Consider the following 25619-nt stretch of genomic DNA (forward strand, 5'->3'; position numbering starts at 1 on the left):
CTCTTCTTAGGTTCTAGTTGGGGGGTGGGAATCAGTATGGGCGTATGGCACAGGTCGGCCAGACTTATATCGAGTTTTTAGTTTTCGCTCATCAAAATAAGGGCTTTTAGTTTTTTGTTTTTTGTTTTTTAAATATATATTTTAGATATATAAAAAAATTATTAAAATACATTTCATATATATAAATTTACTAATATATTTTATACATCTTTTCACTAGATCACTACTCTATGATGTCGCCTTGGTCACACCTCTATATGTAGTAAAGTATATTATTACCGATTATAAATATACTCATATACAAACATGCACACAACATACACACAACATACACACAACATACACAAGTGTTATTAGATAAATGAACAACATAATTAAGCGGGTTGTGTCGAATAAATATTGACGGACCGGATTCGAACATGATGTCCGGTAGTACTTAAAAACCCGAACTAGACTCGTTCATTTCAGTGGGAAACTGAACCCACTTTCAAATTTCGGATACTCTGTGGACCTAGAGACTCGGGTGTCCACTACCTATTTGGCATTTTGGGACTTTTCTACTAGCCCCAATACTAGCTAAGATATATACCTAGCCACTAGATACCTATAAACTCTGAAAGTGATGGTGGATTCTAGCTGGCTACTCTTTCTTAGGTCTTTGGGCTTTGACTTGACTGATGACATGGCTCAGATGATTGAATTATTGAACCCCAAAAAGTTTCATGAATGAATAAAGCCGATGATGAAGAAAGACTGAGGAGAATCAATCAGTAAGAGAAGATTTGAAATGTCTAGTCGAAACCCTCAATCTCTTTTTTTTTCCATCTTTCATCCCCATGAAAAAAGTGAACTTTACTTGCTTCACTCAAAATTCCTCATCATTGCCCTAACAAATATTCTGCTTTAGGCCCCATAAAAATCTTATCTCCTAGATTATCTTTTTCTTCTCCTAATTTCAACATCTTTTTCTTGTTTTTAACTTTTCAAATAATATGTCTTCTTTTTTGTTGAAAGAAATACATTTCAATTTGACCTTTATACTATCACCAATTTTGGTTGCTTGGACATAATATTGGTTTTATCAATAGTTGATTTGATCTCTTAGACAAGTGTTCAATTGTTAGACAACTAAACCAATATTGTATCTTCTTATATTTTACTGTATCTTCTTATATTTTACTAAACTGTATTTTATCAATTTTACCTATTCTTGCACATGCATATTGTACGCAGGCAGATCCAGAAACAAAAAACCACCTTGTGTGTATGAATATCTCTGATTTATATATCCTATTTTGTTGGATTTATTATGCATTTACGTTGTACACAAAACCAACCTTTTGCTAATAGAAATGTGATTGGCTTTTTTGACTATTTTGCTTATCATTTGACGCTTGTCTATAATATCAACATCAAAGGGAACACCTTCATCTACCACATCTTTCAATGTTCTAAATAATCCGATGTTCATCAAACAAAACACCTTCAAAGGCGACTTCAACCATCCAAACTTATTTTTTAGTCCCCAACGTTACTTTTTGGGGTTGTAAATTTCAGGTTAATTCCCCATCTTAGGCTTTTTTTTTGTTGAACTATTCCCATCTCGCCTAATTGTATAAACATATAATTGGTGCACTGTCGAGAGGATACTCATCCGCCAATTTTGTAAGAGAATCATACATAACATTGGTACGTGACAGTATCATAGGCATTTGGTAAGTTCATTACTGAACAAACTTATCTTTTTATCCAATCTCATTAATCTTTAAGATCAAATATTTATCCAATCTCATTTAATCTTAAATATCGGATAAGTTTCGGCAACATATAACAAAATTTATTACAAATGAATTAATGAAATATAGGAATTTTCAAGCTGAAAAATTAACCCTTCTGACTACGCCAAGATACCAATCTTTCACCTTCACATCGTCCCACTACGGACCTGATAAATAATCAAAAATTATTATTTCCAAGTATCAAGTATCGAAAAGAAGATATTTAACACAACCCAAAAAGAAAAGAGTTTGATCCCAATCTGAAATTGGAGTCTATCTGTCATAGATCTTTACAGGAATAATAGAATGTTATCCACATTCAATTGCACAACATGAAAATCAACCGCTACTATATCAGCCTCGCATCAAAATTTGAGATGAAACTTATTGAACTCTTTCCCATAAAGATTTAAGCACCATAGTAGACATATTAATTTTTTTTTTTTATCGATAAAACAAGTATTCTGGTAGAGGCAGCTTCAAGTCCCAATGTCAAAACTCCCACTAATTATTTAGAGAGATAAACTCTTATACCTTCCAAATCATGTTTCCCTTTCCTTGTACTAGTACCTTAATATCATTCAAAATAAACTTCCACTTGAAAAAAAAAATGAAAAATTAAACTGAATAGCCAAGTTCATCAGCTGACATGGTGACAGAGTTCATTAGGAACTTTTCTTTTATGCCAAGCTCGTGATCTTAGTTGTTTTCTTTATCGAGTATCTATATAATACTCCAAGTTTTATCACTCTACTATATAGCTAACTGCATTTTTCATGCAATAAACATATCAAAATGTAAATCGAAATTCTTAACTTATATTACCTTAATTTCTCCACCACCAGTTGAAATATGTGATATCTCTCAACTTGTAGTTTCGGTATTAGCATCCCCTCTTCATGTCAGCCGAACTTGAAGAATCGCTCCCAACGTGACTATTGCGTTATACCTTGTAGTACAGAAAATGAAACAAAAGCAAGCGCTGGTGACAATATAACATAAATCAATTTATACATGTACATATATACATATACATATATATGTATGTATAAACATGAAACTGAAGAGGTGGGTCCATCTAGCATTGTACCATGTAGAAGTTTGTTGAAAATTAGTGATAACAAAGGAAATTTCTTACCAGAGAGAGAAAGAGGTCGTCTCTGCTCCAGAGAAGTTGTCAGCATTGTAACAGTATTCAGCAGCTCCACTGATTCTTCAGAGAAGCCCACCACCACTGACCAAAAATATATATATAAAAAAAAACTCTCACCATGAGTGAGAGGAAGGAAGAAGATTCTGTTCTGATATAAAAAAACTTGAGAGAGAAATTTTCTAGAGAGAGAGAGAGAGATGAACCCCAGACCCTGCTCAGTGGTCACTATCTTCACATGACCACCGCCAAGATTGTCTTCCAAAAGATACTTTATAAAGAGTAAAGTGAATCCAAACTAATGGTAATCTCAAGAAATATATAACAGAGCATCAATTATATATATATATATATATGATAGAACACACTTATCTAAGTTAGGTATATAATATTTTATGCAGAAAACTATTTCTTCTTAAAAAAGAATCAATCTGTGTCTGTGCTATATAACACTACACTTCTTCTTCTTCTACTTCTTTTTTTCTTTATTTTAAAGGACAAATTTGTTTCATAAACGACAATCTATAAGGTTCTTCTTTCTTCTGTCTCTTTCTTCACTATTTTTTGTCTCTTCTCCTAACCCATCTCCCCCCCTCTTCCACCACCCACCTGCACGGTTAGAAACACAACTTCTTCCACACACACCCATTATTTTTTTAATACTATTTTGAATCTCTCTCGCATCTTTCTCTTTCTTCATATGGAAATAGCACATTCAGAAGATGGAGCAAGACAAATACAAAGGACAAGGACATATTTGTCTTTCTAGTACATGACAATAGTAACCCTTCATGTGATTATACATCAAGTTTGAATACTGAGTGGATGAGTATCTTTTCCTATTATAAGTCTATAGTTGTTTTATAGACAAAGATGCTAAAAATCTTATGCAGTAGTTTTCATTCAAGTCAAGTATTTGGAGAAAGTAATATGCACCTTCATTCGGACAAATCTTTCCCCTTCCGATGCACACACTGAAACATATTCATCAAGATTCATCAACTTTATTAGAACATTCGTGTAAAAGCACGATTAATCAATCTCTCCTGCTCATGTACAAAATAACTGCATAAATTCAATTGAACGGTAAACAACTCTATCAGTTTGTAGCAATAGAGACACACATATATAAATATTATTATATGCAGCTGCGTGTACGGCTCTATGCTACATCTATATGTATAAGTATAGCTAGATTGTATATCTGGTAACAATAAAAAACTAGATCGTATATAAAGGGTTAAACATATTATCGTATGTCGATTAGGTTGGAAATATCTATTTTAAACAACTAATATTAAACCGTTGAGAACCCATTGGGCATAATTTGTACATACAGACTTTCATTATATATATATATATATATATATATATATATATATATATGTCTCGTCCATTCATGCAAAAACGTATCTTGGTTGGTGTGCTACATGTTACCTAGGGAAGTTATTCTTGTCTTTAATCCTTGTTATAAGAGTTTTCATTTCATTGTGGTGCTCTTCTTTGATTATTTCTAGTATAAACTTGTATTATAATCGGATATTTTAGCTGTCCTTTGTTCAAGAACTGCCTTAGTGCCTTTACATATATTAAAAAAATGAAATGCTTGATAATTTAAGAAAATTTTGTTGTTCTCTAGATCTGATTACATCAGTTGCTATCCACTTGTTTTTGTTATTAGTTCTAAGAAATTAATTAATCTGATTTATGAGCAATACTCGGTACACACTGAAATAAAATATGTAACTCCGACTTCTGGAACCCATGTTTCAAATTGGTTTCCAGAGAGAGAAAAGATGATATGAGACAACCCCCATGGACCTTCTTATTTATATGAATGATATGTTAGAAACGTCACCGTAGATATCATCAAATATCATTCACCCATGGAAAATGATCAAACCACCCAGGGAATGAGGCAACAAATTTAGTCATTTAGGATCTTAAACTAAAGGCTTTATAAAACAAAAATACTTCAACTCTAAGGAAAAAACTATTTGATTGATAAAAAGCAACCAATTAATAATAGACTAATCAAGAATTAAAAGTAAGTGCAACCAAAAGTCCTAGTAAAGCAGAAGGTGAATGAAGGTCCACAACCTAAATACTAGAGTTAGAATGAGTCATAATAGGCGTAATGGCCTTCTATCATGCAAAAAAGTATAGTCATTTTAATAACTTTAGAGACAAATTTAAAGGACAGAACAAGGGGTGTCTTTTCTCTGTAATCCTTTTCTTTTTCTACCCACTATTACTTATTCACATCCTTTTCGTGTCTACACGATTAGATATCCCTCTTTTTTGGTCTAACTTGTAAAGTAACTCCTCAAATGTCAAATAAAGTTGTGAGAAATGATTCATAAAAGATGATAACAAGGAGGACCCTTGGTTATACGATTCATGTCTTATGGATGGATTAACAAAATGGATCAGTTTATATATATATAGGAACTAAAATATGATTAACAAAAACTGCAGTGGGCAAAATGTCAACAAAGTAAAGAGATTAGAGAGATGGGTTATTGGTGATTTGTATATTTCTCTGTTGTATGGTAAGAGGAGACATAAAGGCTGTTGGATCACATGCTCATCACCTTATTTTCTTCCTTCTCTTCTTTTTATGTTTTACACCCAAATTAACACTTAAGAAAACTACATGGGCCCCGCAATTCAAAATTGCCGAGCCTAAACCCAATGGATTATTTTGTGAAAGATCAAACACACCTCCCCTCCACTTTTAATCATTTCATGCATGTAAAGGCCTACCTCTCACGTCCATTACTTCCAAAGCATAGATATTGATTGTTACTGTCAAGGGCGGAACTAGGAATACATACGGAGGGAGTTGGTTTATATAATCCACTCTAAGATAGATTGACCCGTGATAGAAGAAAGGTGTATCTAATAAGCCTCTTTAAAAGGGATAACGGAACCCTTCCTGGCAAGAGGTACCCTAACCTACCATGACTTCTATAGTTCTATACTTCGTTATGGTCTTAACTAGTTGACAAATCATATACTGTTCATATATAAATAATTAAGACATGATTAGGAGTAAAGCATCAAAGTACCTCGAAATAGTGTTGGCCATCTAGAGCCATACGATTCTCGATCCTCGATCCGATGATTATCAAAAGTTGATATCATGAAACCATGATCCTGTATATTATTAATAATGTAGGTCAAAGAACCAAAGCTATATTCGTTAAGACTACCTAATTATAGACTTACTACTTAGTTGAGTGATTCTCCCTATAAATTGATTCATCCAAGAGAGAACAGACATCTTTATAAGACAAAGAAACAAAATCCAACTAAATACAAGAGCTAGAAGAATCTTCATACAATTTGAATATTAAAAGTGAAGATGGGATGTAACGGTGAATAGGTGATAGCTTTCATCTTTTACGCATTTAGTTAATGGTGTTGTGTTACAAGTGGGTATATTCTACCATTAATTTCAAATGTGAATTAGTGCAATTTTAGAAAAACTTGCTCCATCCCATACATATGTGAAAGGTACTAAATGGGCTTGAGGCGATATTTAGTTCTATGATAACCGTTGAATTTGAAAATCAATTTTGTCATAAATAGACTAGGAGGGGGGAAAATGAATCAATGAGAGAAAATAAATCAATTAGTTATTCGTCAAAATTTCATTTGATCCAATGAATTCGTTTATTTGCATCAACCTTTCTAGGGGCTCATTCAATACTTACTCGAACTATAACTCCCCTGGATAATGAGAGCTTTGCTTTCTGGTCATCGAAATAAGGGTGGGCAAAAGAGAGATTTTTCCTCAGCGTACGGTGTATTAGCAGCTGTTTCCACATTGGTTTGGAGATACTCAGGCTTGAACTGATGACTTCCACCATGTCAAGTTGACGCTCTACCGCTGAGTTATATCCCTTCGCTGCCCCCCAAACAGGACATCGTGCATTTAAAGTTATACTTAAAGAGAATATTCTGTCTATTGTTTCCTCCGTAGCTTATAAATTTTTTCGGCTGCTATAAAAATTCTAGATCTTAATTCATTAAATAATGCAACAAATATAGGTTGAACAAATGTAGAGCTTTCTATGTCTTCGTATTCGTTATTATTTAATATATGAAAAAAATGGGTAAAAAGTGTTCTATTGTTCACATTTAAGGAAAAATGATATACCACATAAACTAGAAGAAACTAGGGTACTTTGTTCATTAGTGGTAAACAGATGGTGCTTCCGACAGAGGTATATTTTTCTCCTTTAATTTTTATTACTAAGGATATGAAAGTCTTCTTTTACTTTAACAAAGTAAGCTACTCTGTCTTTTCATCCCTAGATATAAAAATAGATCACTAGATAAAGGGCAAAGAAAGTTCATATCTTTCTTTTAGTGGTCAAAAAAGGTTAATATGTTTAATTTTGGTCTTCAAAACAAACAAATTAACATTTTAATTGATTTTAGTATGCAAATTCTTCATGGGTCAGAGCACCCGGCCAGGTGAACCATGATCCGGTAGAAGAACAAGTTTTCATCGACAGACTATAGCTCCAAATAGTTCAAATTATGCTCTAAGTTTCTGTTTTCTGTTATTCATCGACAGACTATAGCTCCAAATAGTTCAAATTATGCTCTAAGTTTCTGTTTTCTTGAGTAACAGAGATAACTAGAGAACTAAAGACAATTATGGAATAATGGAATTTACCTAATCTCTAAGTAGACAAAGTTAACTAGTGTATATATGCATGAATTATTACCAATTCACATGAACTGCGAAAAAGACAGTAAAGCAAGAGAAGGAAATCATTTCAATGATTTTATCACTAAAAGATATATAGAGAAACTAAAACATATATTCCTGATCATAAATATTTGTTCTGACAAAAAGAAAGTAAAAGACCCCACTATTTGAGAAGCTTTTACAGGGAATGAGGAAGGGAAGAGGATGAATAATGGAATTTGAAGGCGACACTTTTTAGTACTTGGAATATTATTCTTATCCAGCAAATGATATAACTACTTGAATTCTTTTGCATGAAATGAGTGACATGTTTTCAAAGATGTAGTGTTTGAAAAAGGAAGAGATGTAAGGGCAGGCAAGACTATGTGAAGATTCTGTGGTGGTTGTGGAGTACAATGTTGGATGGTTTAATCATTATAAAGACATGTATAATTACTTAAGTCTATTCATCTACTTTTATTCACTTAGTTTTGCTTTAATATAGAAAAATATTCTAACCTCCATCAAATAAGTATGATATAAAATTCCTCAATCTCATTCTTAACAATATTAACAAGTAATCTAATGTTTCCTGTTAAACTCTACTTGTAGTTAATATACCTAATGAAGGGTTGTGGATCAAGGAAGAAATCTCAACAGATTAAAGCTTATTACTTTTACATTTTATGGGATATTTAGAATAGTTTTCGACCCATAATGACATAAATGTTATAGGTGATCGTGTAATCTATCGTCTCTTGTTCACTAAGACAGGGAAGAATATAGAAAACACTAAACTATGTTAACAACTTCCTAAATTAGAATAAGAGAAACTTCAATAATATAAAGTGTCCTAACTCCTAATCTTATATCTCTATGTAATATCCAATGACGATCTTGACCCTCCCGCATACCGCGAGTAACTCAAAGCTTCAGATTCCATTTCACCACATGAATACCTCCCAAGATTTGGGTCTCTCTAACGACAGATATGGGTTGGGCACTGAGAATGAGAATGGTCCCTGTACCCGCTACTTATCCTATTTTTCTTCCGTTACTTATTCTATCGATTGCCCTTATTAACCTCAAAAAATTGTCATGGTGAAAAGGAAGAAAAGAACACGGTGTAGGACCGCAGATGTCATGTTAAGTGTATTACCGACACGAAATAGAAGAAACTAGAATACATCATTAGTTGACAGTGTTGAGTGTCGACACAGAGGAGAATGCACTGATGAAGATTCAATGCACTATCCCTTGTACAAGAAAGTGGTTAACCTTCATAAGAGTTAAGAACGGATGAAATTTTAACCAGGGAAACGGAGGGGCGTTTAGTATAGATCAAGCATACTGCTGGTGCTGAGGAGACTCGATGATAGCGACTAAAGGCATCAAAGGCTTACAGGCTGGAACTGTACCAATAAAGTACAAAGTTACAAGAATCATCTGATTTGATTCTAAAACGAGCAAAACAAACTGTAATATCAGAAGGAAACCAGAGAAGGAAAGAGAAAGTGATCTAGACATCTAGTGCGTACACACTAACACTATCTCTTTTCACAAAAGTTCAAGCTTTAGGCCCCTACAAGATGGAATATATTTAGGGACCATCAATGCTTGTGTTCACAGTTTTTGCTCATTAGCTAAGATGTTTCGTTCAATAACATAATACACCCTAATTCTGATGACAGTAGCTCGAAAAACCAGAGAATGTGGAAGACATTATGGAAACAACCAGTACAAGCTAAATTAATGCTAATGAAAATAGATCATGATCGCAAAATAAGATCCAACATAAAAGAATCAGATAAACAGTGAGAAAATTAAAGTCGTACTTGAATCTCCCAGTAATACCTTCTAGTCTTTTGTTGCCTATGTGTGTAACTGTGTATAGCGATTGAACGAGACAGAAAATCTCTACCACCTGCAAGCGAAAAAAGTAGGTGGAGTGAGGACTAAAGAGGTCACGCAGCAATACCTTCTAGTCTTCTACATACAATTGAAATAAATATATTTTTCAATTTTTAACTGATTAATTATCTATCAACGTAATATTTTTATTCGAACTGGAATTATTTTTTGCTACCATCATAATTTACTAAGCATCTGATACAGAACACATGAAAATAGAGATAATCAGCTGGTATGAACTTTTACAACCACATAATGATGTAGCTCTTGCCGAAGACAGAGTAATGTAAATCTATAAACTAGAAAGAAATAAATGGAACGTGTAGAAACAGAAACTAAGAATAACAGAAACGTAACTCAACAACTATCTTTTTTCCACTGATCATAAGATACCTAATATAAACAGTAAAGGTGCTTATATCCAGAAACTCCCAATAAACTGGGACTCTTTAGAGACATCTCTATCCTAATAGTAAAACAGAAAAATACGATAAAACTCTATTGTAATCTGATTTAGACTCTAAAGGAAGCTTAACGACTCCGTTTGAATGGACATTGACTAAGACATCCCAAACATGAAACATTAAATAGGTAAAGCTAGCCTAATGAGTTGCTGCTCGGGTCTTAACTGTAACGAAATGTGATGTCGACTAGCGCATAAGCGCTTTGATCGAAGCCACTGCATCACCTACCACAAATCTCATATTGAACTACAACAAACAGACAAGAAGAAACCCAGTCTTACAAGGTCATGGGGTCTCTCCTTCCCAAACAAATAACTAATAGTAAAAAATGATATACTATTAATAATCACATTGTGTTTGCATGTAAAGAGAGATTACAAAGATCTTAACCTAAGAATAAGGAAACTCATATTTGCTGATAGAAGTTATATTTACTGGTGGGAGAAATTAGAAAAAGGAAAATTTTTGGATTGGAATGAACATTAAGGGATTATTTAGATTGTGAATTTCAAAGATGGATGCAGATTGCCTATGTGCATCATCAGATGAAGGTTAGAGCTTCTAACAATGTAACTGAACTTCATGTTGTTTACTTGTTAATGCATTGAAGGAACCAATTGTCTATACTAGCTTCTCATGAACCATTAAAACAACGATCAACAACACTACCTATGTTTCAGTCCAAAAGTTAAGATGCATACAATTAATAAAGGAAAGCTTTTTCAGGCCTAAAATTACCTTACCTCTACTAAGCTAAGAGTCTTTAATGTTTAGTGAGCCCAGAATGTTCCGTTATAGAACCTTCTCCCAACGACCCAACCTCACTCACCTGGTTATGAACTTCGAGGAGTATTTTGTCTTACTTTCTTCGGATAAGAGGCAATATTTTTCCACATTAAAATTGTTCAACTACTACCAACTTAACGCCTGAATTAATAGCTATGTGGTTGGTCTTGGCCGAGACGGCCGAAAATCTCGGGCCTCGTCTCAGCCTCGGCCCTCTCCTAAGACGAGACTCGGCCGAGAGCCCGAGTTAGGGTTTGGCCGAGACCAACCACATTGATTATTAATAGAAGGAGAAAGTACCTAAGACGCATTTTATAAACATGAGCAAGTCAGTGAAACACGAATAAGAAAAGTGCTCATTTAGAAGGAACAAACACAAGGTGGAGTAATGTCCAAGGGTCAATCTATAGTGCGCACCAGGATTGTTGCTTCAGAGATATGACCAAATTATGTTACGTACTTACATATATTTGAATATAAGAAATTTTATGCATCATTTACCAAATACAACAAAAGCTAAGAAATTACTATAGGATCTAGACGGTTAAGACTCTAAACGTAGATCATGCTAATCTGTCTGATGTGAAATAATTTGAAAGATGTGGGTGCACTTGGTCAGCGTATATGATTCCTAATTAGCCTCATTTTAAGCAAGTTGACAGACCTGGAACCTACCCTATGTCTGTCATCAAGATGATCACACATTCTCACTATAGTAAGCACAGCTAGTACATTAAAAGATTAGCACAAGACTTTCAGCCAAAAAAATTTAGATAAAATGACAATGGAAAATGTTGGACATTGCCAAGTGCCAACAACAAAATCCTTGTGTACTTACTTTGTCTACTCCATTCAGGGTGTACGCAAGCAGCAGAAGAAGCAGGAGCTTATTGCTTGGTTTAGTGCTGAAAAATTAGTGAAGGCATAGCAGACATAACTTGAAAACTGCCCGCGAGAAAAAATAACTATACTGGATTTGCATGAATGCTTCAGATAAATGAAAAGCTCTTCCAAAGAGGGTGAGCTACATGGATCTAGCAACTATTTCTCAGGCATATTATATTTTAGAAGCTTAAAGCATGTAATTAACTAATCAACGAAAATCATAAACAGTGAACAAGGCAGATAGGAACTCGCACATCCATAATCTCATATATGGCAACACACATAAAGGTAACGTGATAAAGAACCATCTTACACATCGAAACAGATGCTGAACTCTTGTTATCATCCCAAAATAGAAAATGCCTATAAACTCGTAAGAATACATGTCTACTTTGAATCGTAGTGTCTCAAAGCAGCCATTCCTTTATGTTATCAGAAATATAGAAACAGTTAGAATTCATAAGAATATGAAGAGATGAAACATGTATCTGCGTATTAACCAAGTAGTAGACATTAATCGATATTCACGCAGCAAGCAAGAAAATCAAGAACCTATGCACAAAGAGAAATTCATCCTGTTCACCTGCACATATAATGAACCATAGGAGTTCAGGCCCAGATTCAAAAATTATAATTAGATGGAAAATATAAATCAAAAGGAGAAGAGATCGTACCGATATAACATTATTAACTTTTACGGATGACTTAATTTTTCTGTTTCCAATTATTAAGCATGTTCCATACACCGTGATATTAGATACACGTGAAGTTAAGAGCTGAACACGTGCTCAAAGTTGTTGGATATAACAAACATATACAATAGTGAGAAATACACGATACAACTATCCCATCTTTAGAGGGAACACTTTCACTGAGCAATATACTTGAGGGGCAGGATTTGCAAGCAAGAACAAAGAGCGGAGAATATTAAGGGATCATCATAGGAGACATGATGGACGCGTACAAGTAATTATATAAAATTACATATAGACCTCCATGCCGATAAACTTGGAAGTTTGACACAGAGGACAAAAGCTGAGCTTGCTCTCACAATCCTTACACAGGCAGAGATGCCTGCAGGGTAATAACAGCATGCATACTTCATTAACTCCACAAATCTTGCAAACTGTTGAATCCTTAAGTTCTTTGTTCTCCTTGTGCCCAAGATGAAAATCTACGGGTACGCCATTGCAGCAAGATGCTGTGTCATCTACCTCACTATCACCACACCCTTCTTTGCTGTCTCGGCTCTGAGCAAAAACTTGATCCAGATTTATTTTGAGGGCTTTAGCCATGTTTTCATTGTACTTAGCTTGTTGTTTCCAGCTACCAACTTCTACTGATAAATGTTTCATTTGCTCCTCAAGCTCATTGTTTTTCTTATTAATGTCCTCAATTTGTGCATCTTTCTTACGGAGCTTCTGCAAGGTTCTTTCTTCTAAAAGTGAAAGTGTTTGAAGTTGGTCGGTCTGTAACTTCTTTAGGATCGCCAACCTCAATTGCTCACCCTGCTAGTACGGAAACAGATTAGGAGAACAATATCCCTATAAAAAACCTTAGCCGCTGATAGGTTAAGAGTCATTATAACACATAAATAGATGGATGGTGTAAATCAAGATATCAGAAAAAATAATTTACAATAACTAGATACCAATTAGATAACTTATGTATTTGATGTCATTAGCTCTTGATGTTCAGTCTCTTAGAGATAAAATCGGATCAAAACACTCTAGCCAAACAAATCATGATATGAGACCCGTACTGTTCGAGAGAAGAATTAGGCACTAATATTGCTTCAATTTCATGAAAAATAGAACCAATTAGAAAATATCAGCAAACTGAGTAAATCAATTTATACCTGTACTTTGATGAGTCTATCTAACTCGGCATCTTCTCTCTGAAACTCCAAATTGATCTCCTCTTCTAGGAGATGAGACGAAATAGGAGTACCTCCTACTGAACCTATACGCTTAACATCAAGAGACAACCCTAACCCAGTCGAAACGGAACGTGTTTGCAGAAATCCAGCCGATGAAGGTGTTTGTGATTCATTTTGGTTCTTATCTAATAAATCCTCCTCTTTCAATCGTTTCTTCTTCAACTGGTGATAGTTAATCCATCGTAGATCGCCACTACCGCCGCCATTAGCAGCGTTCCCGGCAGGAATTACAGCGGGAACGAATCCGGCTACATAAAACTACTACCACTATGAATAACCTTCAAAATACTAAGTAAACATAATCAGAAGAAGTAATAGAGGATGAGAAATTACAGGGAGGTATATACTGAGGATGAGACTGGTCACCGAAACTAGCAGTGTCGAAGAACGAGACAGGTCCGGTCATTTGATTATCGACGGTTAGAAGATTTCTTCAAAATCAATCAATCAATCAAACAAGATGGAAGAGTTGATCAAAATGACGATTTAAAGATTCTAAGAAAAATAAATATGAAATAAACACCGGAGTTATCTCTTTTTCTCAGTACCGGGAAGGTTGAGGTTGGTGCTGTGGTTGTTGGAAGTGTCGGCGATGCATCGCCATAGTTGTTGCTCTGGAAGCGTGAGGGCGTGAGTAAGAGAGAGACTGTAGTGGGAGAAAGACGCACAGAAGAATCACCTCGTTTAATCCGTCATCTCTAACTTTTTACTGGCGTACATTATACGTAGGTATGATTGTGTTGTAATCTCACCTTTCCCGCGGGAATGGATTCGGTTTCTTCTTTTTTTTGTTTTCGGTGAAATTCGGTTTCTTCTTGAGATGAGATGATACAAAGTTGATTTTGCTTTTTCTCTTTTTTTTGTGCGACAACGGGTATTTTACGCGGTGATAGTAGTTCAGGACGTTGGGGACACTCAGAGACAAAATGTTCTGTAGACATTTTAAGATATTTCAGGATATTTTAGATCGGCTTACAGATCTAAAAATCAGTTACCGACCGATGTACATCTCTACTTCTAATGATGCTTAATTCAGTAAGACAATTATTTTTTAGGGTTAATTCCGTTTTGGCCCCCATATTGTGACCAACTCACCGTTTTGGCCCCCAATTGTGTCCGGCAGTTCGTTTTGGCCCCAATTTCCTATTTGGCCCCACCATATTTTTGTAAGCTTCTCCATTATACCCTTATGGCAAATTCGTAATTTAAATGTGTTTTCTTTCTCTTTGTCCACCTCACCAAGCAATTTCCACGTCACATTTGTCCACATAAGGTCGCCGGAAAATGTCGCCGGAAAATGTCGCCGGCGACATCATTTCCGGCGACCACCATTTTTTTTTTTTTTTTTTTTTTTTAACTTCTTCTTCTCCAACCATCTCCTTCCTTCTTCTTCTCTCTCTTTCTCCTTCTTCTTCTCTCTCTCCTTCTTCTTCTCTCTCTCTTCCCCTCTTCTCTCTCTGTTAGGTTTCCGGCGAAGGGAAACCCTTCGCCGGAAACCGTCTGGAAATTTCCAGACGAAGAGGAACCCCTCTTCGTCTGGAATTTCCAGACGAAGAGGAACCCCTCTTCGTCTGGAATTTCCAGACGAAGAGGAACCCCTCTTCGTCTGGAATTTCCAGACGAAGAGGACCCCTCTTCGTCTGGAATTTCCAGACGAAGAGGAACCCCTCTTCGTCTGGAAAATCCAGACGAAGAGGAACCCCTCTTCGTCTGGAAAATCCAGACGAAGAGGTGTCTGGATCTGGGGTTTTCCCCAGATCCAGACGGTTTCCGGCGAAGGGTTTCCCTTCGCCGGAAACCTAACAGAGAGAGAAGAGGGAGAGAGAGAGAAGAGGGGAAGAGAGATAGAAGAAGAAGGAGAGAGAGAAGAAGGAGAGAGAGAAGAAGAAGGAGAGAGAGAGAGAAGAGGGGAAGAGAGAGAGAAGAAGAAGGAGAGAGAGAAGAAGGAGAGAGAGAAGAAGAAGGAGAGAGAGAGAGAAGAAGAAGGAAGGAGATGGTTGGAGAAGAAGAAGGAGATGGTTGGAGAAGAAGAAGGAGATGGTTGGAGAAGAAGAAGTTAAAAAAAAAAAAAAAAATGGTGGTCGCCGGAAATGATGTCGCCGGCGACATTTTCCGGCGACATTTTCCGGCGACCTTATGTGGACAAATGTGACGTGGAAATTGCTTGGTGAGGTGGACAAAGAGAAAGAAAACACATTTAAATTACGAATTTGCCATAAGGGTATAATGGAGAAGCTTACAAAAATATGGTGGGGCCAAATAGGAAATTGGGGCCAAAACGAACTGCCGGACACAATTGGGGGCCAAAACGGTGAGTTGGTCACAATATGGGGGCCAAAACGGAATTAACCCTATTTTTTACCCCTTCAACATATAGGGTTTTTGTTTGACAGTTTAGAGTTTCACTTTGAACTTCGATCCGAGTGAGAGAGAGGAAACAATAGGGAACGTTTGACATATTGATCTCTACTAAATTCGATCAATTGAGAATTATACTCGGAAACTCTAAACATAAGAAAAAATTAGATCTGGAAGGGTTAATTGAACTGCAAAATCGACTTACAAATGGATTATGTCTGACCACGACCCTAACCGAGATATAGCAGGAATTCCAGCGGTGCATAATCTCATTTTCCTTCGTAGAAATTACGAAAATACCTATTTCTACCTAAGGGTCCGTTTGATACGTGTGAAAACCATTTTTTTCTGATGGGAAAGAAAACCATTTTTTTCTGATGGGAAAGAAAACCTAGTTTTTCATGTGAATTAAGTTTTATGGTGTTTGGTGGGGTTGTAAGAAAATGCTCAGGTGCCTTTAAAAATCCATACTCTATTCATTATATACCAATTAAGTGAGAGTGCCTATAGAATTTCGTCATCTTCTTGCTACTGTTTTCTTTTTTGGGTTAATTCCGTTTTGGCCCCCAATTGTTGACCAACTCACCGTTTTGGCCCCCAATTGTGTCCGGCAGTTCGTTTTGGCCCCAAAAAATTCCTAAATGGCCCCAAATTTTTTCAACCTCCCAATTCTACCCCCATGGCATTTCTGTAATTATTTTTTTTTTCCTTTTCTTTGTCCACCTCATCTAACAATTGACACATCACTCTGTCCACCTCACCCTTCTCCGGCGAAAGGTTGCCGGCCGGAATAAAAAATTCCGGCCGGCCACCTTTACCAAAATAATTTTTTTTTTTTTTATTTCTCTCTCTTCTTCATCTCCTTCTTTCTCTCTCTTCTTCATCTCCTTCTTTCTCTCTCTTCTTCATCTCTTTCTTTCTCTCTTCTTCTTTCTTTACCTCTCTCTCTCTCTAACCCCTCTCTTTCTCTTTCTCCAACCCCTCTCTCTCTCTATCTTTAAAACTCCGGCGAAGGGGCGGAGCCCCTTCGCCGGAGAACCAGACCTTGAAGGTCTGGTTGGAAACCAGACCTTCAAGGTCTGGTGAGAAACCAGATTCGGTCTGGTTTCAAACCAGACCGAGATCTGGTTTCTACAACCAGATCCCGGTCTGGTTTGAAACCAGATCGGAATCTGGTTTCAACTAACCAGATTTCGTTCTGGTTAGTTGAAACCAGATTCCGATCTGGTTTCAAACCAGACCGGGATCTAGTTGTAGAAACCAGATCTCGGTCTGGTTTGAAACCAGACCGAATCTGGTTTCTCACCAGACCTTGAAGGTCTGGTTTCCAACCAGACCTTCAAGGTCTGGTTCTCCGGCGAAGGGGCTCCGCCCCTTCGCCGGAGTTTTAAAGATAGAGAGAGAGAGGGGTCAGAGAAAGAGAAAGAGAGGGGTTAGAGAGAGAGAGGTAAAGAAAGAAGAAGAGAGAAAGAAAGATATGAAGAAGAGAGAGAAAGAAGGAGATGAAGAAGAGAGAGAAAGAAGGAGATGAAGAAGAGAGAGAAATAAAAAAAAAAAAAAATATATTTTGGTAAAGGTGGCCGGCCGGAATTTTTTATTCCGGCCGGCAACCTTTCGCCGGAGAAGAAGGGTGAGGTGGACAGAGTGATGTGTCAATTGTTAGATGAGGTGGACAAAGAAAAGGAAAAAAAAAATAATTACAGAAATGCCATGGGGGTAGAATTGGGAGGTTGAAAAAATTTGGGGCCATTTAGGAATTTTTTGGGGCCAAAACGAACTGCCGGACACAATTGGGGGCCAAAACGGTGAGTTGGTCAACAATTGGGGGCCAAAACGGAATTAACCCTTCTTTTTTTGTTGAAGATCTTCTAGTCTTCCTGCTGTTAGAATGAAAAGAACACTCCCCAAAAATGGATGCTATTATCTTATGTTGATCTTCCAATCGTGGAGAGAATAAAGCTACAAGAGTTACATAACTTTTGATTGAAGAACAAAAGTTACTCAAGGGATTAAAAAGTACTCTAATGGGCTAATAAGATTTGTTCTTGCTTTCCTATCAGATTTTCAAAAAAAAAGTTAGGGTTGTTCCTATGTTTCTTTACCCCTTTCTTTCTCTGGTAAGTTATAACAAAATCGATTTTACCACTTCATAGAAATGGATATCTGGTTCGTTATCTATGATGAAGGTCTTCTTCCAAATTCCACAGCCATACAAAGATGATCTTCTAATTTCATGGAGGTATGAAGGCTTTAATACACTATGATTTAGGGTTTTTTCATGGAGGCAGAAATGGATGTCTGGTTGGTTATCTATGATTAGGGTTTCAATACACTTCATGATCTTCTAATTTCATGGAGTCATAGACCCATGGATGTCCGATTCGTCACTGAGATATAGAGAGAGAGAGGAGGGAGAAGGCTTTGCATCTGCAGATGCTGATGAGAGAGTTCAGAAAAGTGTGTGAGAGAGAGGCCCGTGAAAGAGTCGGGAGGAGAGAGACCATAAAATTGGAGCGTGGGAAAGTGACTTTCTCACGTTGGAGGTGGTAAAATTTGTTGGACGTTTTTCCCACTTTTTTTTCTCACGAAAATCAACTTTCACACTTTTGTGGACGAACCAAACAATGGAAAATCGATTTTCTTACGAAAATCGATTTTCCCAACCTATTTTCCAACGTATCAAACAGACCCTAAACTCTTTATTTTTGAAAAAAGAGGTGATAACAATAGATAGCCTTACCAAAAGAGGAGATTGTATCAGAAACCATTCGACCAAAAGCTAGGGCAAAAACCTTTCTTGATTCTCCAAAATCTTCACTCGTTCTTCCTGGAACCGCTCTCTCTCTCTTAGAGAGAGAAAGTGGAATTGGGAAGAAATGGGATTTTGATGATCTTTTTTGCTTTGGTGTGTCTCTTCTCCATAAATTATTTCAAATTGTTTGAGTTTATGATTGCCTTCTGTTTCTTCTTAGCCATCAATATTTCAAATGGTGTCTTGATTTCCAATCTTCATCGTTAAACTTTCCATCCTCTCTTGATTTCCAAACTTCACATCACTTCCCATTCTCTCTTGATTTTCTATTCTCTCTTAATTTTCCACCATGTATGTATATAAAGAGAGAGGGTATAGATTGGGGGGGATTGATATTCAAAACCGCCATCCTAATTTAGTGGGGTTCGGATTTGTTTGGGGTAGAGAGAAAGTAGTTAACCTTATGAGGTTTTCTAATGGCCAGGAGCACAGGAAAATATGAAGAAAAAAGTTATCCTTTAACTTCAATTTCATCATCATCAGATCTGGGTTGAAAGAACAAGGAATCGCTAACAAAGAAGAAGGAATTGATTCGTTGAGACTTGCTGAATTAATTATGTCTTCCGATGATGACGACGGTTTTTTTCTATGAAGGTGGCGGTTTTCCGGCGATGACGACGGTTTTCCGGCGACGGTTTCCGTCGACAATGACGATTTTCCGGCGAAAGCGACGGGGGTTTAAATTAGTATTTTCTTTATTTTAGTATTGTTAATATTTTGTCGGATCTTTAGGATCCTTTTGTCAGATCTTTAGGGTCTCTTTTCTCGGATCTTTAGGATCCCAATAGTGTATGTGTCTAGTCCAATTTCTCCCCCTTTAGGAGGTATTTGCATTTACAGGTTTGTAAATAGCATGACGCATCCGACAGAGAGAAATAATTATTATTATCCTTGTATCATTGTGATTTTATCACTAATTCACTATTAATGGATATGTTTCCCTTGGATTCAAAAGAAAACAAAAGAGGAGATTGCCCAACTAGCCCGCGAGAAATGCCTCCAAAGAGTAACAAACACGTTGTGACTGCAATACCCCTCCATGGCCACTCATATTACAAGCTTATTAGAACAATATCTAACCCCATAAGGGTAATGTTAGTAAAATGAAGTAACAACTCCACAATATAAATCAGAATAACCTCCAATTTCTGAAATTTTACACTGCAAGAAGTGAAAAAGAAAACAAGAATTTCCCTCTTTCTTCTCCAACAAACTTCGTCTTCCTCCTTCACTTCTCCTCCTTCTCTCTCTAATTCATGGCGATTTGCTATTCTGCACCTTTAACTCTGACTTCTCTACGTTTACCGACCAATCGGAGCTGCTCGTTATTGTCTGATAGCAGAACTCCGATCAGAACCTCAAAATCTATGCATTTGGAATCAAAACAGGCGATCAAGTTTCCTGTTCTTGCGATCCGGAATTTGTTTTCTTCTGAAAACAAAAAGAAGAATCTATTTGAGTCTGTGATTGTGGCATCTTCTCGCCGTGTTGAACGTAAGTTATCTCTCTCAAGAATTGAATGCTTATCTGTTTGATTTTGTGTTGATCTTTAAATGCGGTTTAAGTTTTGTTAATTATTAGGCCTATTTGTTCTTTAGATTCTTAGTTTCACTTAGTTTGATTGTTGATCGTAAGTCTGGATTGTTTAGATCTGGAAGTGAAATTAGAGTTTCCAGCACAATCTCGTTTCTGCTTCTTGATTGCTTCATGATTGATCTGAGTATCTGACTATCTGACATGACCAATTTTCACTCTGACTCTGATCTAAGTGATTCAATTTTCTTTCTGCCTTAGTAATTTGAGTCTTGATGCATGTTGAGTTTATCAGAAATGAGTTTAGTTTGTGATCTTAATTCCTCATAGTAGTTCTAATTGATTCTGTTACTTCTTGAATATGGCTTAGTTTCTGGATTACTCAGTTGATTCATGCTTAACTCGAATCCTCTTTGATTTCTTGATCGAGAGTGGGATCTTCTTAGATGTCATTTTCATCCAATTAATTTAGTCCTGATTTAGTATGTTTCTTTTTTCTCTTTGGATCTGAAACTCATCCACTTCATCAACTTCTTTGTTCATCTAGGTTTCTGGATGCTTTATTTATGATTATTCTGAGCTCACTCTAGCTGTCCACTAGTCCGTTTACTTTCTGCCTTCCTCTATTGATGCATGGTTAAGTCTATTCTTGACATTGACTTTTTCTTGCTCTTCATGCTTCTAGAGATGAATGTTAAACAATTCGTCTCTGGCGCTAATTAGCTTCGAGAACTTCTTTGATCTCTAGTACGTCCTCAAAGCTTGCTTTATAATAGGTAAAATAATAAACACAAGTGTTTTAGAAGGAAAGTCTTACTTACAAAATTATAGACCATCTAATATTTCATTAGGAATTTAGGAAGTTAATCATTATTTAGACAGTCAATGCACATAAGTTTTACTGATTTAACAGACCATTTTCCCAAGCCAAAAAGCAGTTGAGGCAAATAAGGTGATTTGATTGTTGTCTTGCTAATTTAGATAATATTAATGATGATGTTAATAAGTTCACACCATTAAGAGTTTGATGGTGCTGCGATCTTGAGTTTTGAGCTTTGTTTTTCAACAGAAACTGAGTTGCGTCTTTCGTATTCGTTTCTTTTCATTCTCAAGTCGTTTCATTCTAGTTTATCTAGGGTTCATTTTTATACTCGTTCTGGTTGGTATATTATAGCTATCATGCATAATATATTTGTTTAAGTAGTGAAGGCTGGACTTGTAAGCTAAATAGCGGATTTTTGGGTCATGAAATTTGCCATTCTTTTCTGCGCTTTTTGAGACGATTCTTTTTTGTCCATAAACATAATTTTGTAAATCCCTTTTAATGTTGAAGTAACGTACCATCTAGGGTTTGCACCTTCTTGTGTGTACATACATCCACCTGGTTTAATATCCCCTTTTAGTTTTTATTTTAATGAGTCAATACTGGTTTAGTTTGAGTAGAACAGTTGTATTATACTACAAATTTGTGTTCTTTATTCTGCCACAAATTTCGATAGAGAAAACCAGTATATAATGTTGTGAGATGTTAGTGAAATATAAAAGGTTTGGACGAGAAATGAATTGAAATAAGCACATAAGTTTTCAGACTTCTTTCTCTATGTAATCTAATGCAGTTACTTCACTCTATCTTTTAACAAGGAAACTGGTATGCTTACTAATTCATAATCTGTATTAATATTCTTAACACTTCTAATCAAGTTGCTTTATTAATCACTTCATCTTCGGATTAGTTTCTCGAAGTAATCTAGCAACATTATTCTATCTTGTAGTTCACTGGATTAGCAAAATGGTATGCTTACTAATCGGTAATATATTAATACCACTACCCACTTTTTCTTTTGACACTTTCGATCAAGTTCCTGATATTACTTAGTATTCTACTTGTTCTAGAGTTATGCATGATCTCTTTTTTCCTGCAATAATTTGAACATTTTCAGCTTCTGGTATAGATAAAAAAACATCACGCCTAGCAAACTAACAATGTGTACTTATTTACAGCTGAAACGGTCACAGAAGAAACCTGGGACGAGTGTGTTCTCAAAAGTGACGTTCCTGTTCTAGTTGAGTTCTGGGCATCCTGGTGCGGACCTTGCAAGATGGTCCATCGGGAGATTGAGGAAATTGCAGAAGAGTATGCTGGTAAAATCAAATTTTATATGCTTAGGGCAGATGAAGAGGTCCAAGTAGCTGAAAAATATGGAGTAAAAGCTGTTCCAATTGTGATGCTGTTTAAGAACGGCGAGAAAGAAAGTTCTGTGATCGGTACTATGCCTAAGGAAATCTATATATCAGCCATTGAGAAACTCCTTACTCCTTGAGCTGAGTTTCACTGTTTCGTCTTCGGGTTAAAGGTACTGCTTTTCTCTGTTATGATGGTAGCTGGTTTGATCTTTGAGGTTATACTAATGGGGATTTTTTCCACTTTCACGTTTAGTTCCTATACACAAATGATAACGAAAAAGAGGATTCTGTTTTAGTTGGACTAGACTCTCTCACCTTTTACATTTCTTGTACACACTAAATCTTCGTAGAACATACTTTTGAGGATTGATAAAGTTTAGGGTACATTCTTCAGTCTGATGTAAATTTGAATTGGATTCTTCAGTGATTTAGTTGGTTTTTGAATTGCAGTGATTTAGTTGGTTTTTGAATTGCAGCGATTTAGTTGGTTTTTGAACTGCAGTGATTTAGTTGGTGTTCTTGTCATATAGGACTAGTCAGTGTTACTTCCATTTTGCGAATGTAGAAACAAACACCACCCGATACCAGATTTTTTATGCATTTGAATCGTCCATTGGATTATAAGTTCAAAATAGGTTTTTTACCACAAGTTGCTAGTTGCGGACCTGCGCCTTGCGGTGACCAAAAATGGGCACAACTATTCAAATCAAACTAGGCTGACCAAAATTGAACGTTTTTCCAAACGAACTAAACTGGTCTTCTTTGACTTGGTCTAACGTCGGCTTAGACCTCTTCAAAACAACTTAAATCAACATGGCCACTGTCATAAATTAGTACAAATTGATCTTTATACTAACTTATGTATGAACGAAGTTTTATTTTGTTTAGACATTTACCATCGTACTACTCTTTAAAGATAATATCTTTTGAAATATGAGTATGAAATAACTATTTTAAACAAAATTCATGCATATCATCCAATTTCAAAAAAAAATTACTTTGTAAAAGAACTTATATTTCGAAGAGAGATGCTAGAATCACAAAAGATTTTGACAAAAAAAAGTTCTCAGCTGATGTGGCGTTTGTGATTTCATCTCTCAACGGCCTAGATTTGGTTAAAGTTTGAACCCACACCCGCCACATCAGCTGGAAACCTTTTTTTGTCAAAATCTTTTGTAACTTTATCATTTTCCTATTTTTCGAATTGATCAGACCAACTAAACTGAGCCAACAAAATGTCCATAGTCTTGATTGCTTCGGCTTTGGTTAAACCACAAACCCCTTGGTAACTTAACATGCTCGCTGCTACATTGTGGGTTCAACAAAAAAAAGTAGTACCTGTAGCAAAACTCTTCCACTATAAATCTATAATCCATCAACTGCAATCATCCCTTTCTACTAAAAGAAAAAAGTACAATCATCCAATTGTGGGCATTTCAACAAAAAAAAAAAAAAAGAAAATCCAATTGTGGGCTGCGTAGTAAATTCGTACCCCCTAGATTAGTGGGTCAATTTGGGATAATCCGGTCACATTTTTATTCTAATCCATAGTCACGTGACAAAACTTTCATCTGTACCTACATTACTAGTAGGTCAAAGACGGCATTCATGTCTTTCACATTTTTTTTATATCTTTCACACTCATCTGGTCAGTCCAGAATTCTATTAACAACACACACTTGTAGAGTTGTAGTCAAGCTAAAAGGCAAATTCCCCACTAGCTTTGAAGTATATCCAACCACTTGCCAAAAGAAAATATAGATAGGATCCCAAATTAGATAGATGATGTTGGGGATAAATATGAATTATCTACAAGTCAAAATCAGTTACAACTTAGAACTCAATTCCACTCAATAAAGTATTGAACTCAGTCCGCTAAAATTTGATATGTTTATCGGCTATTGCCCTAACACGAGGGGATGGAAACAGACAAATGTAAGTATTTTGTTTACTCGTCATACTATAAACAAAACTTAAAATGATTTAAATTATAAGTTCTTTTTAATGTTAGATAAATCCCAACAGTGATATTCTTGATGATGTATTTCACAATAATCCACCCTCATCATCAACGTGTTTAATTAACATAATTTGTTTAAAAAATTATGCATTGTTATCCATAAAGTTAAATTTCAAAGAATACTCTATCCATTAGTGTAATATAAAGTGAAAATTCAACTAGTATATATTTTAGATCTCCAAAGAATGAAAGAAGTATAGGTTTAGTCGTTTAGACATGTTTTAATTGCAGGCAACATTAGTTAAAATAAATTAAGAACTTTATACGAGTAAGGCAATGCTAGATGGCTTACTTTCTAACCAACTAAACTAAATCATGCTCCTTATTTTTGTTTTAAGACCTTAAACTAAAAGTCCATTTGGTTGACCAAATTGACTAGGTGTTTCATATGCACATTTCATTCTTAAAGAAAAAAGAATTGCAGGCTGACAAGGGAATTCAAGCATAAAACAGTTTTGGCGACGTCCATATAGTGAAACTAAGATGAATTTACTATTGTTGTACTCTGTTTTGACTTTTGAGATATATAATTTACATATATATATATAAGGCTAGACTGTCTTCGGGGATTGCTATTAGAGAGGATCCAGTGTAATCACACCGTTCGCATCCCCTCAAATGCACCCATTTGGTTTAGCGTTTCTCACGAGAAAGAAACCAAATTTTTCACATGGGAAATGTTAAGTATTTGGTATGGTTGTGAGAAAATTCCAAATGGATGTTAGCGTTTTCAAATATCTTGTAAATTTAAGGGTTTTGGGGATTCAATTTTGGGGCTTAGAGTCCTCAATTTGGAAACTAGGTTATTCAACATTGAAGTTAGGCTCTCAATTTAGGGCATATGGTTCTCAATTTGGGGCGTAATGTTTTTAATTTGGGGTCAGTCAATTTGGAGCTTAGGATGTACAAATTGGACCATTTCTTGGTTAAGGGCTTCGAATTTGATGTTTGTAAAAGACAATTAGTTAAAGAGATACTGTAGCGAGATGAGTCTGATGCGAGGGAGAGAAAGAGATACGAGTTAGGGGAGTTATATGTAAATGAATCCAAAGGAGTGAATCAACAGAGACATAAATGCGAAATAAATGTTTGCC

At 35.9% G+C, this 25619-nt stretch overlaps 2 protein-coding genes across 11 annotated transcripts; one reads left to right on the top strand and one right to left on the bottom strand.

Moving 5' to 3' along the window:
- Positions 1-1711: 1711 nt before the first annotated feature.
- Positions 1712-14477, bottom strand: SBP1 (S-ribonuclease binding protein 1). Of its 9 annotated transcripts, none has more exons than XM_086646757.1 (13): positions 14167-14477; positions 13952-14049; positions 13538-13866; positions 12354-13187; positions 11993-12262; positions 11633-11699; positions 9488-9557; positions 6648-6841; positions 6000-6087; positions 3865-3902; positions 2917-3012; positions 2604-2727; positions 1712-1945 (listed from the first exon to the last, which is right to left on the bottom strand). In XM_086646757.1, exons 1-4 carry the CDS (start codon positions 14220-14222, stop codon positions 12660-12662), a joined length of 1011 nt encoding a protein of 336 aa, XP_086502883.1. In that variant the 5' UTR covers positions 14223-14477; the 3' UTR covers positions 1712-1945; positions 2604-2727; positions 2917-3012; positions 3865-3902; positions 6000-6087; positions 6648-6841; positions 9488-9557; positions 11633-11699; positions 11993-12262; positions 12354-12659. The 9 variants fall into 9 exon arrangements, with proteins under 9 accessions (XP_086502883.1, XP_086502884.1, XP_086502880.1 ...); XM_086646758.1 differs by having other exon boundaries at positions 9469-9557; XM_086646754.1 differs by lacking the exon at positions 6648-6841.
- A 5461-nt stretch (positions 14478-19938) lies between these two features.
- Positions 19939-22975, top strand: LOC147533220 (uncharacterized). 2 transcript variants are annotated; one of them, XR_015227984.1, is made up of 3 exons: positions 19941-20282; positions 22323-22752; positions 22802-22975. XR_015227984.1 is itself a non-coding variant. In XM_086649431.1 (2 exons), exons 1-2 carry the CDS (start codon positions 20045-20047, stop codon positions 22640-22642), a joined length of 558 nt encoding a protein of 185 aa, XP_086505557.1. In that variant the 5' UTR covers positions 19939-20044; the 3' UTR covers positions 22643-22975. The 2 variants fall into 2 exon arrangements, 1 of the variants encoding a protein (XP_086505557.1); XM_086649431.1 differs by having other exon boundaries at positions 19939-20282; positions 22323-22975.
- Positions 22976-25619: the final 2644 nt, after the last annotated feature.

This window comes from Eschscholzia californica, unplaced genomic scaffold (genome assembly GCF_041429995.1).
Source record: "Eschscholzia californica isolate CP2 unplaced genomic scaffold, dmEscCali1.0.p SCAF_6, whole genome shotgun sequence".
Classification (NCBI taxonomy): domain Eukaryota; kingdom Viridiplantae; phylum Streptophyta; class Magnoliopsida; order Ranunculales; family Papaveraceae; genus Eschscholzia; species Eschscholzia californica.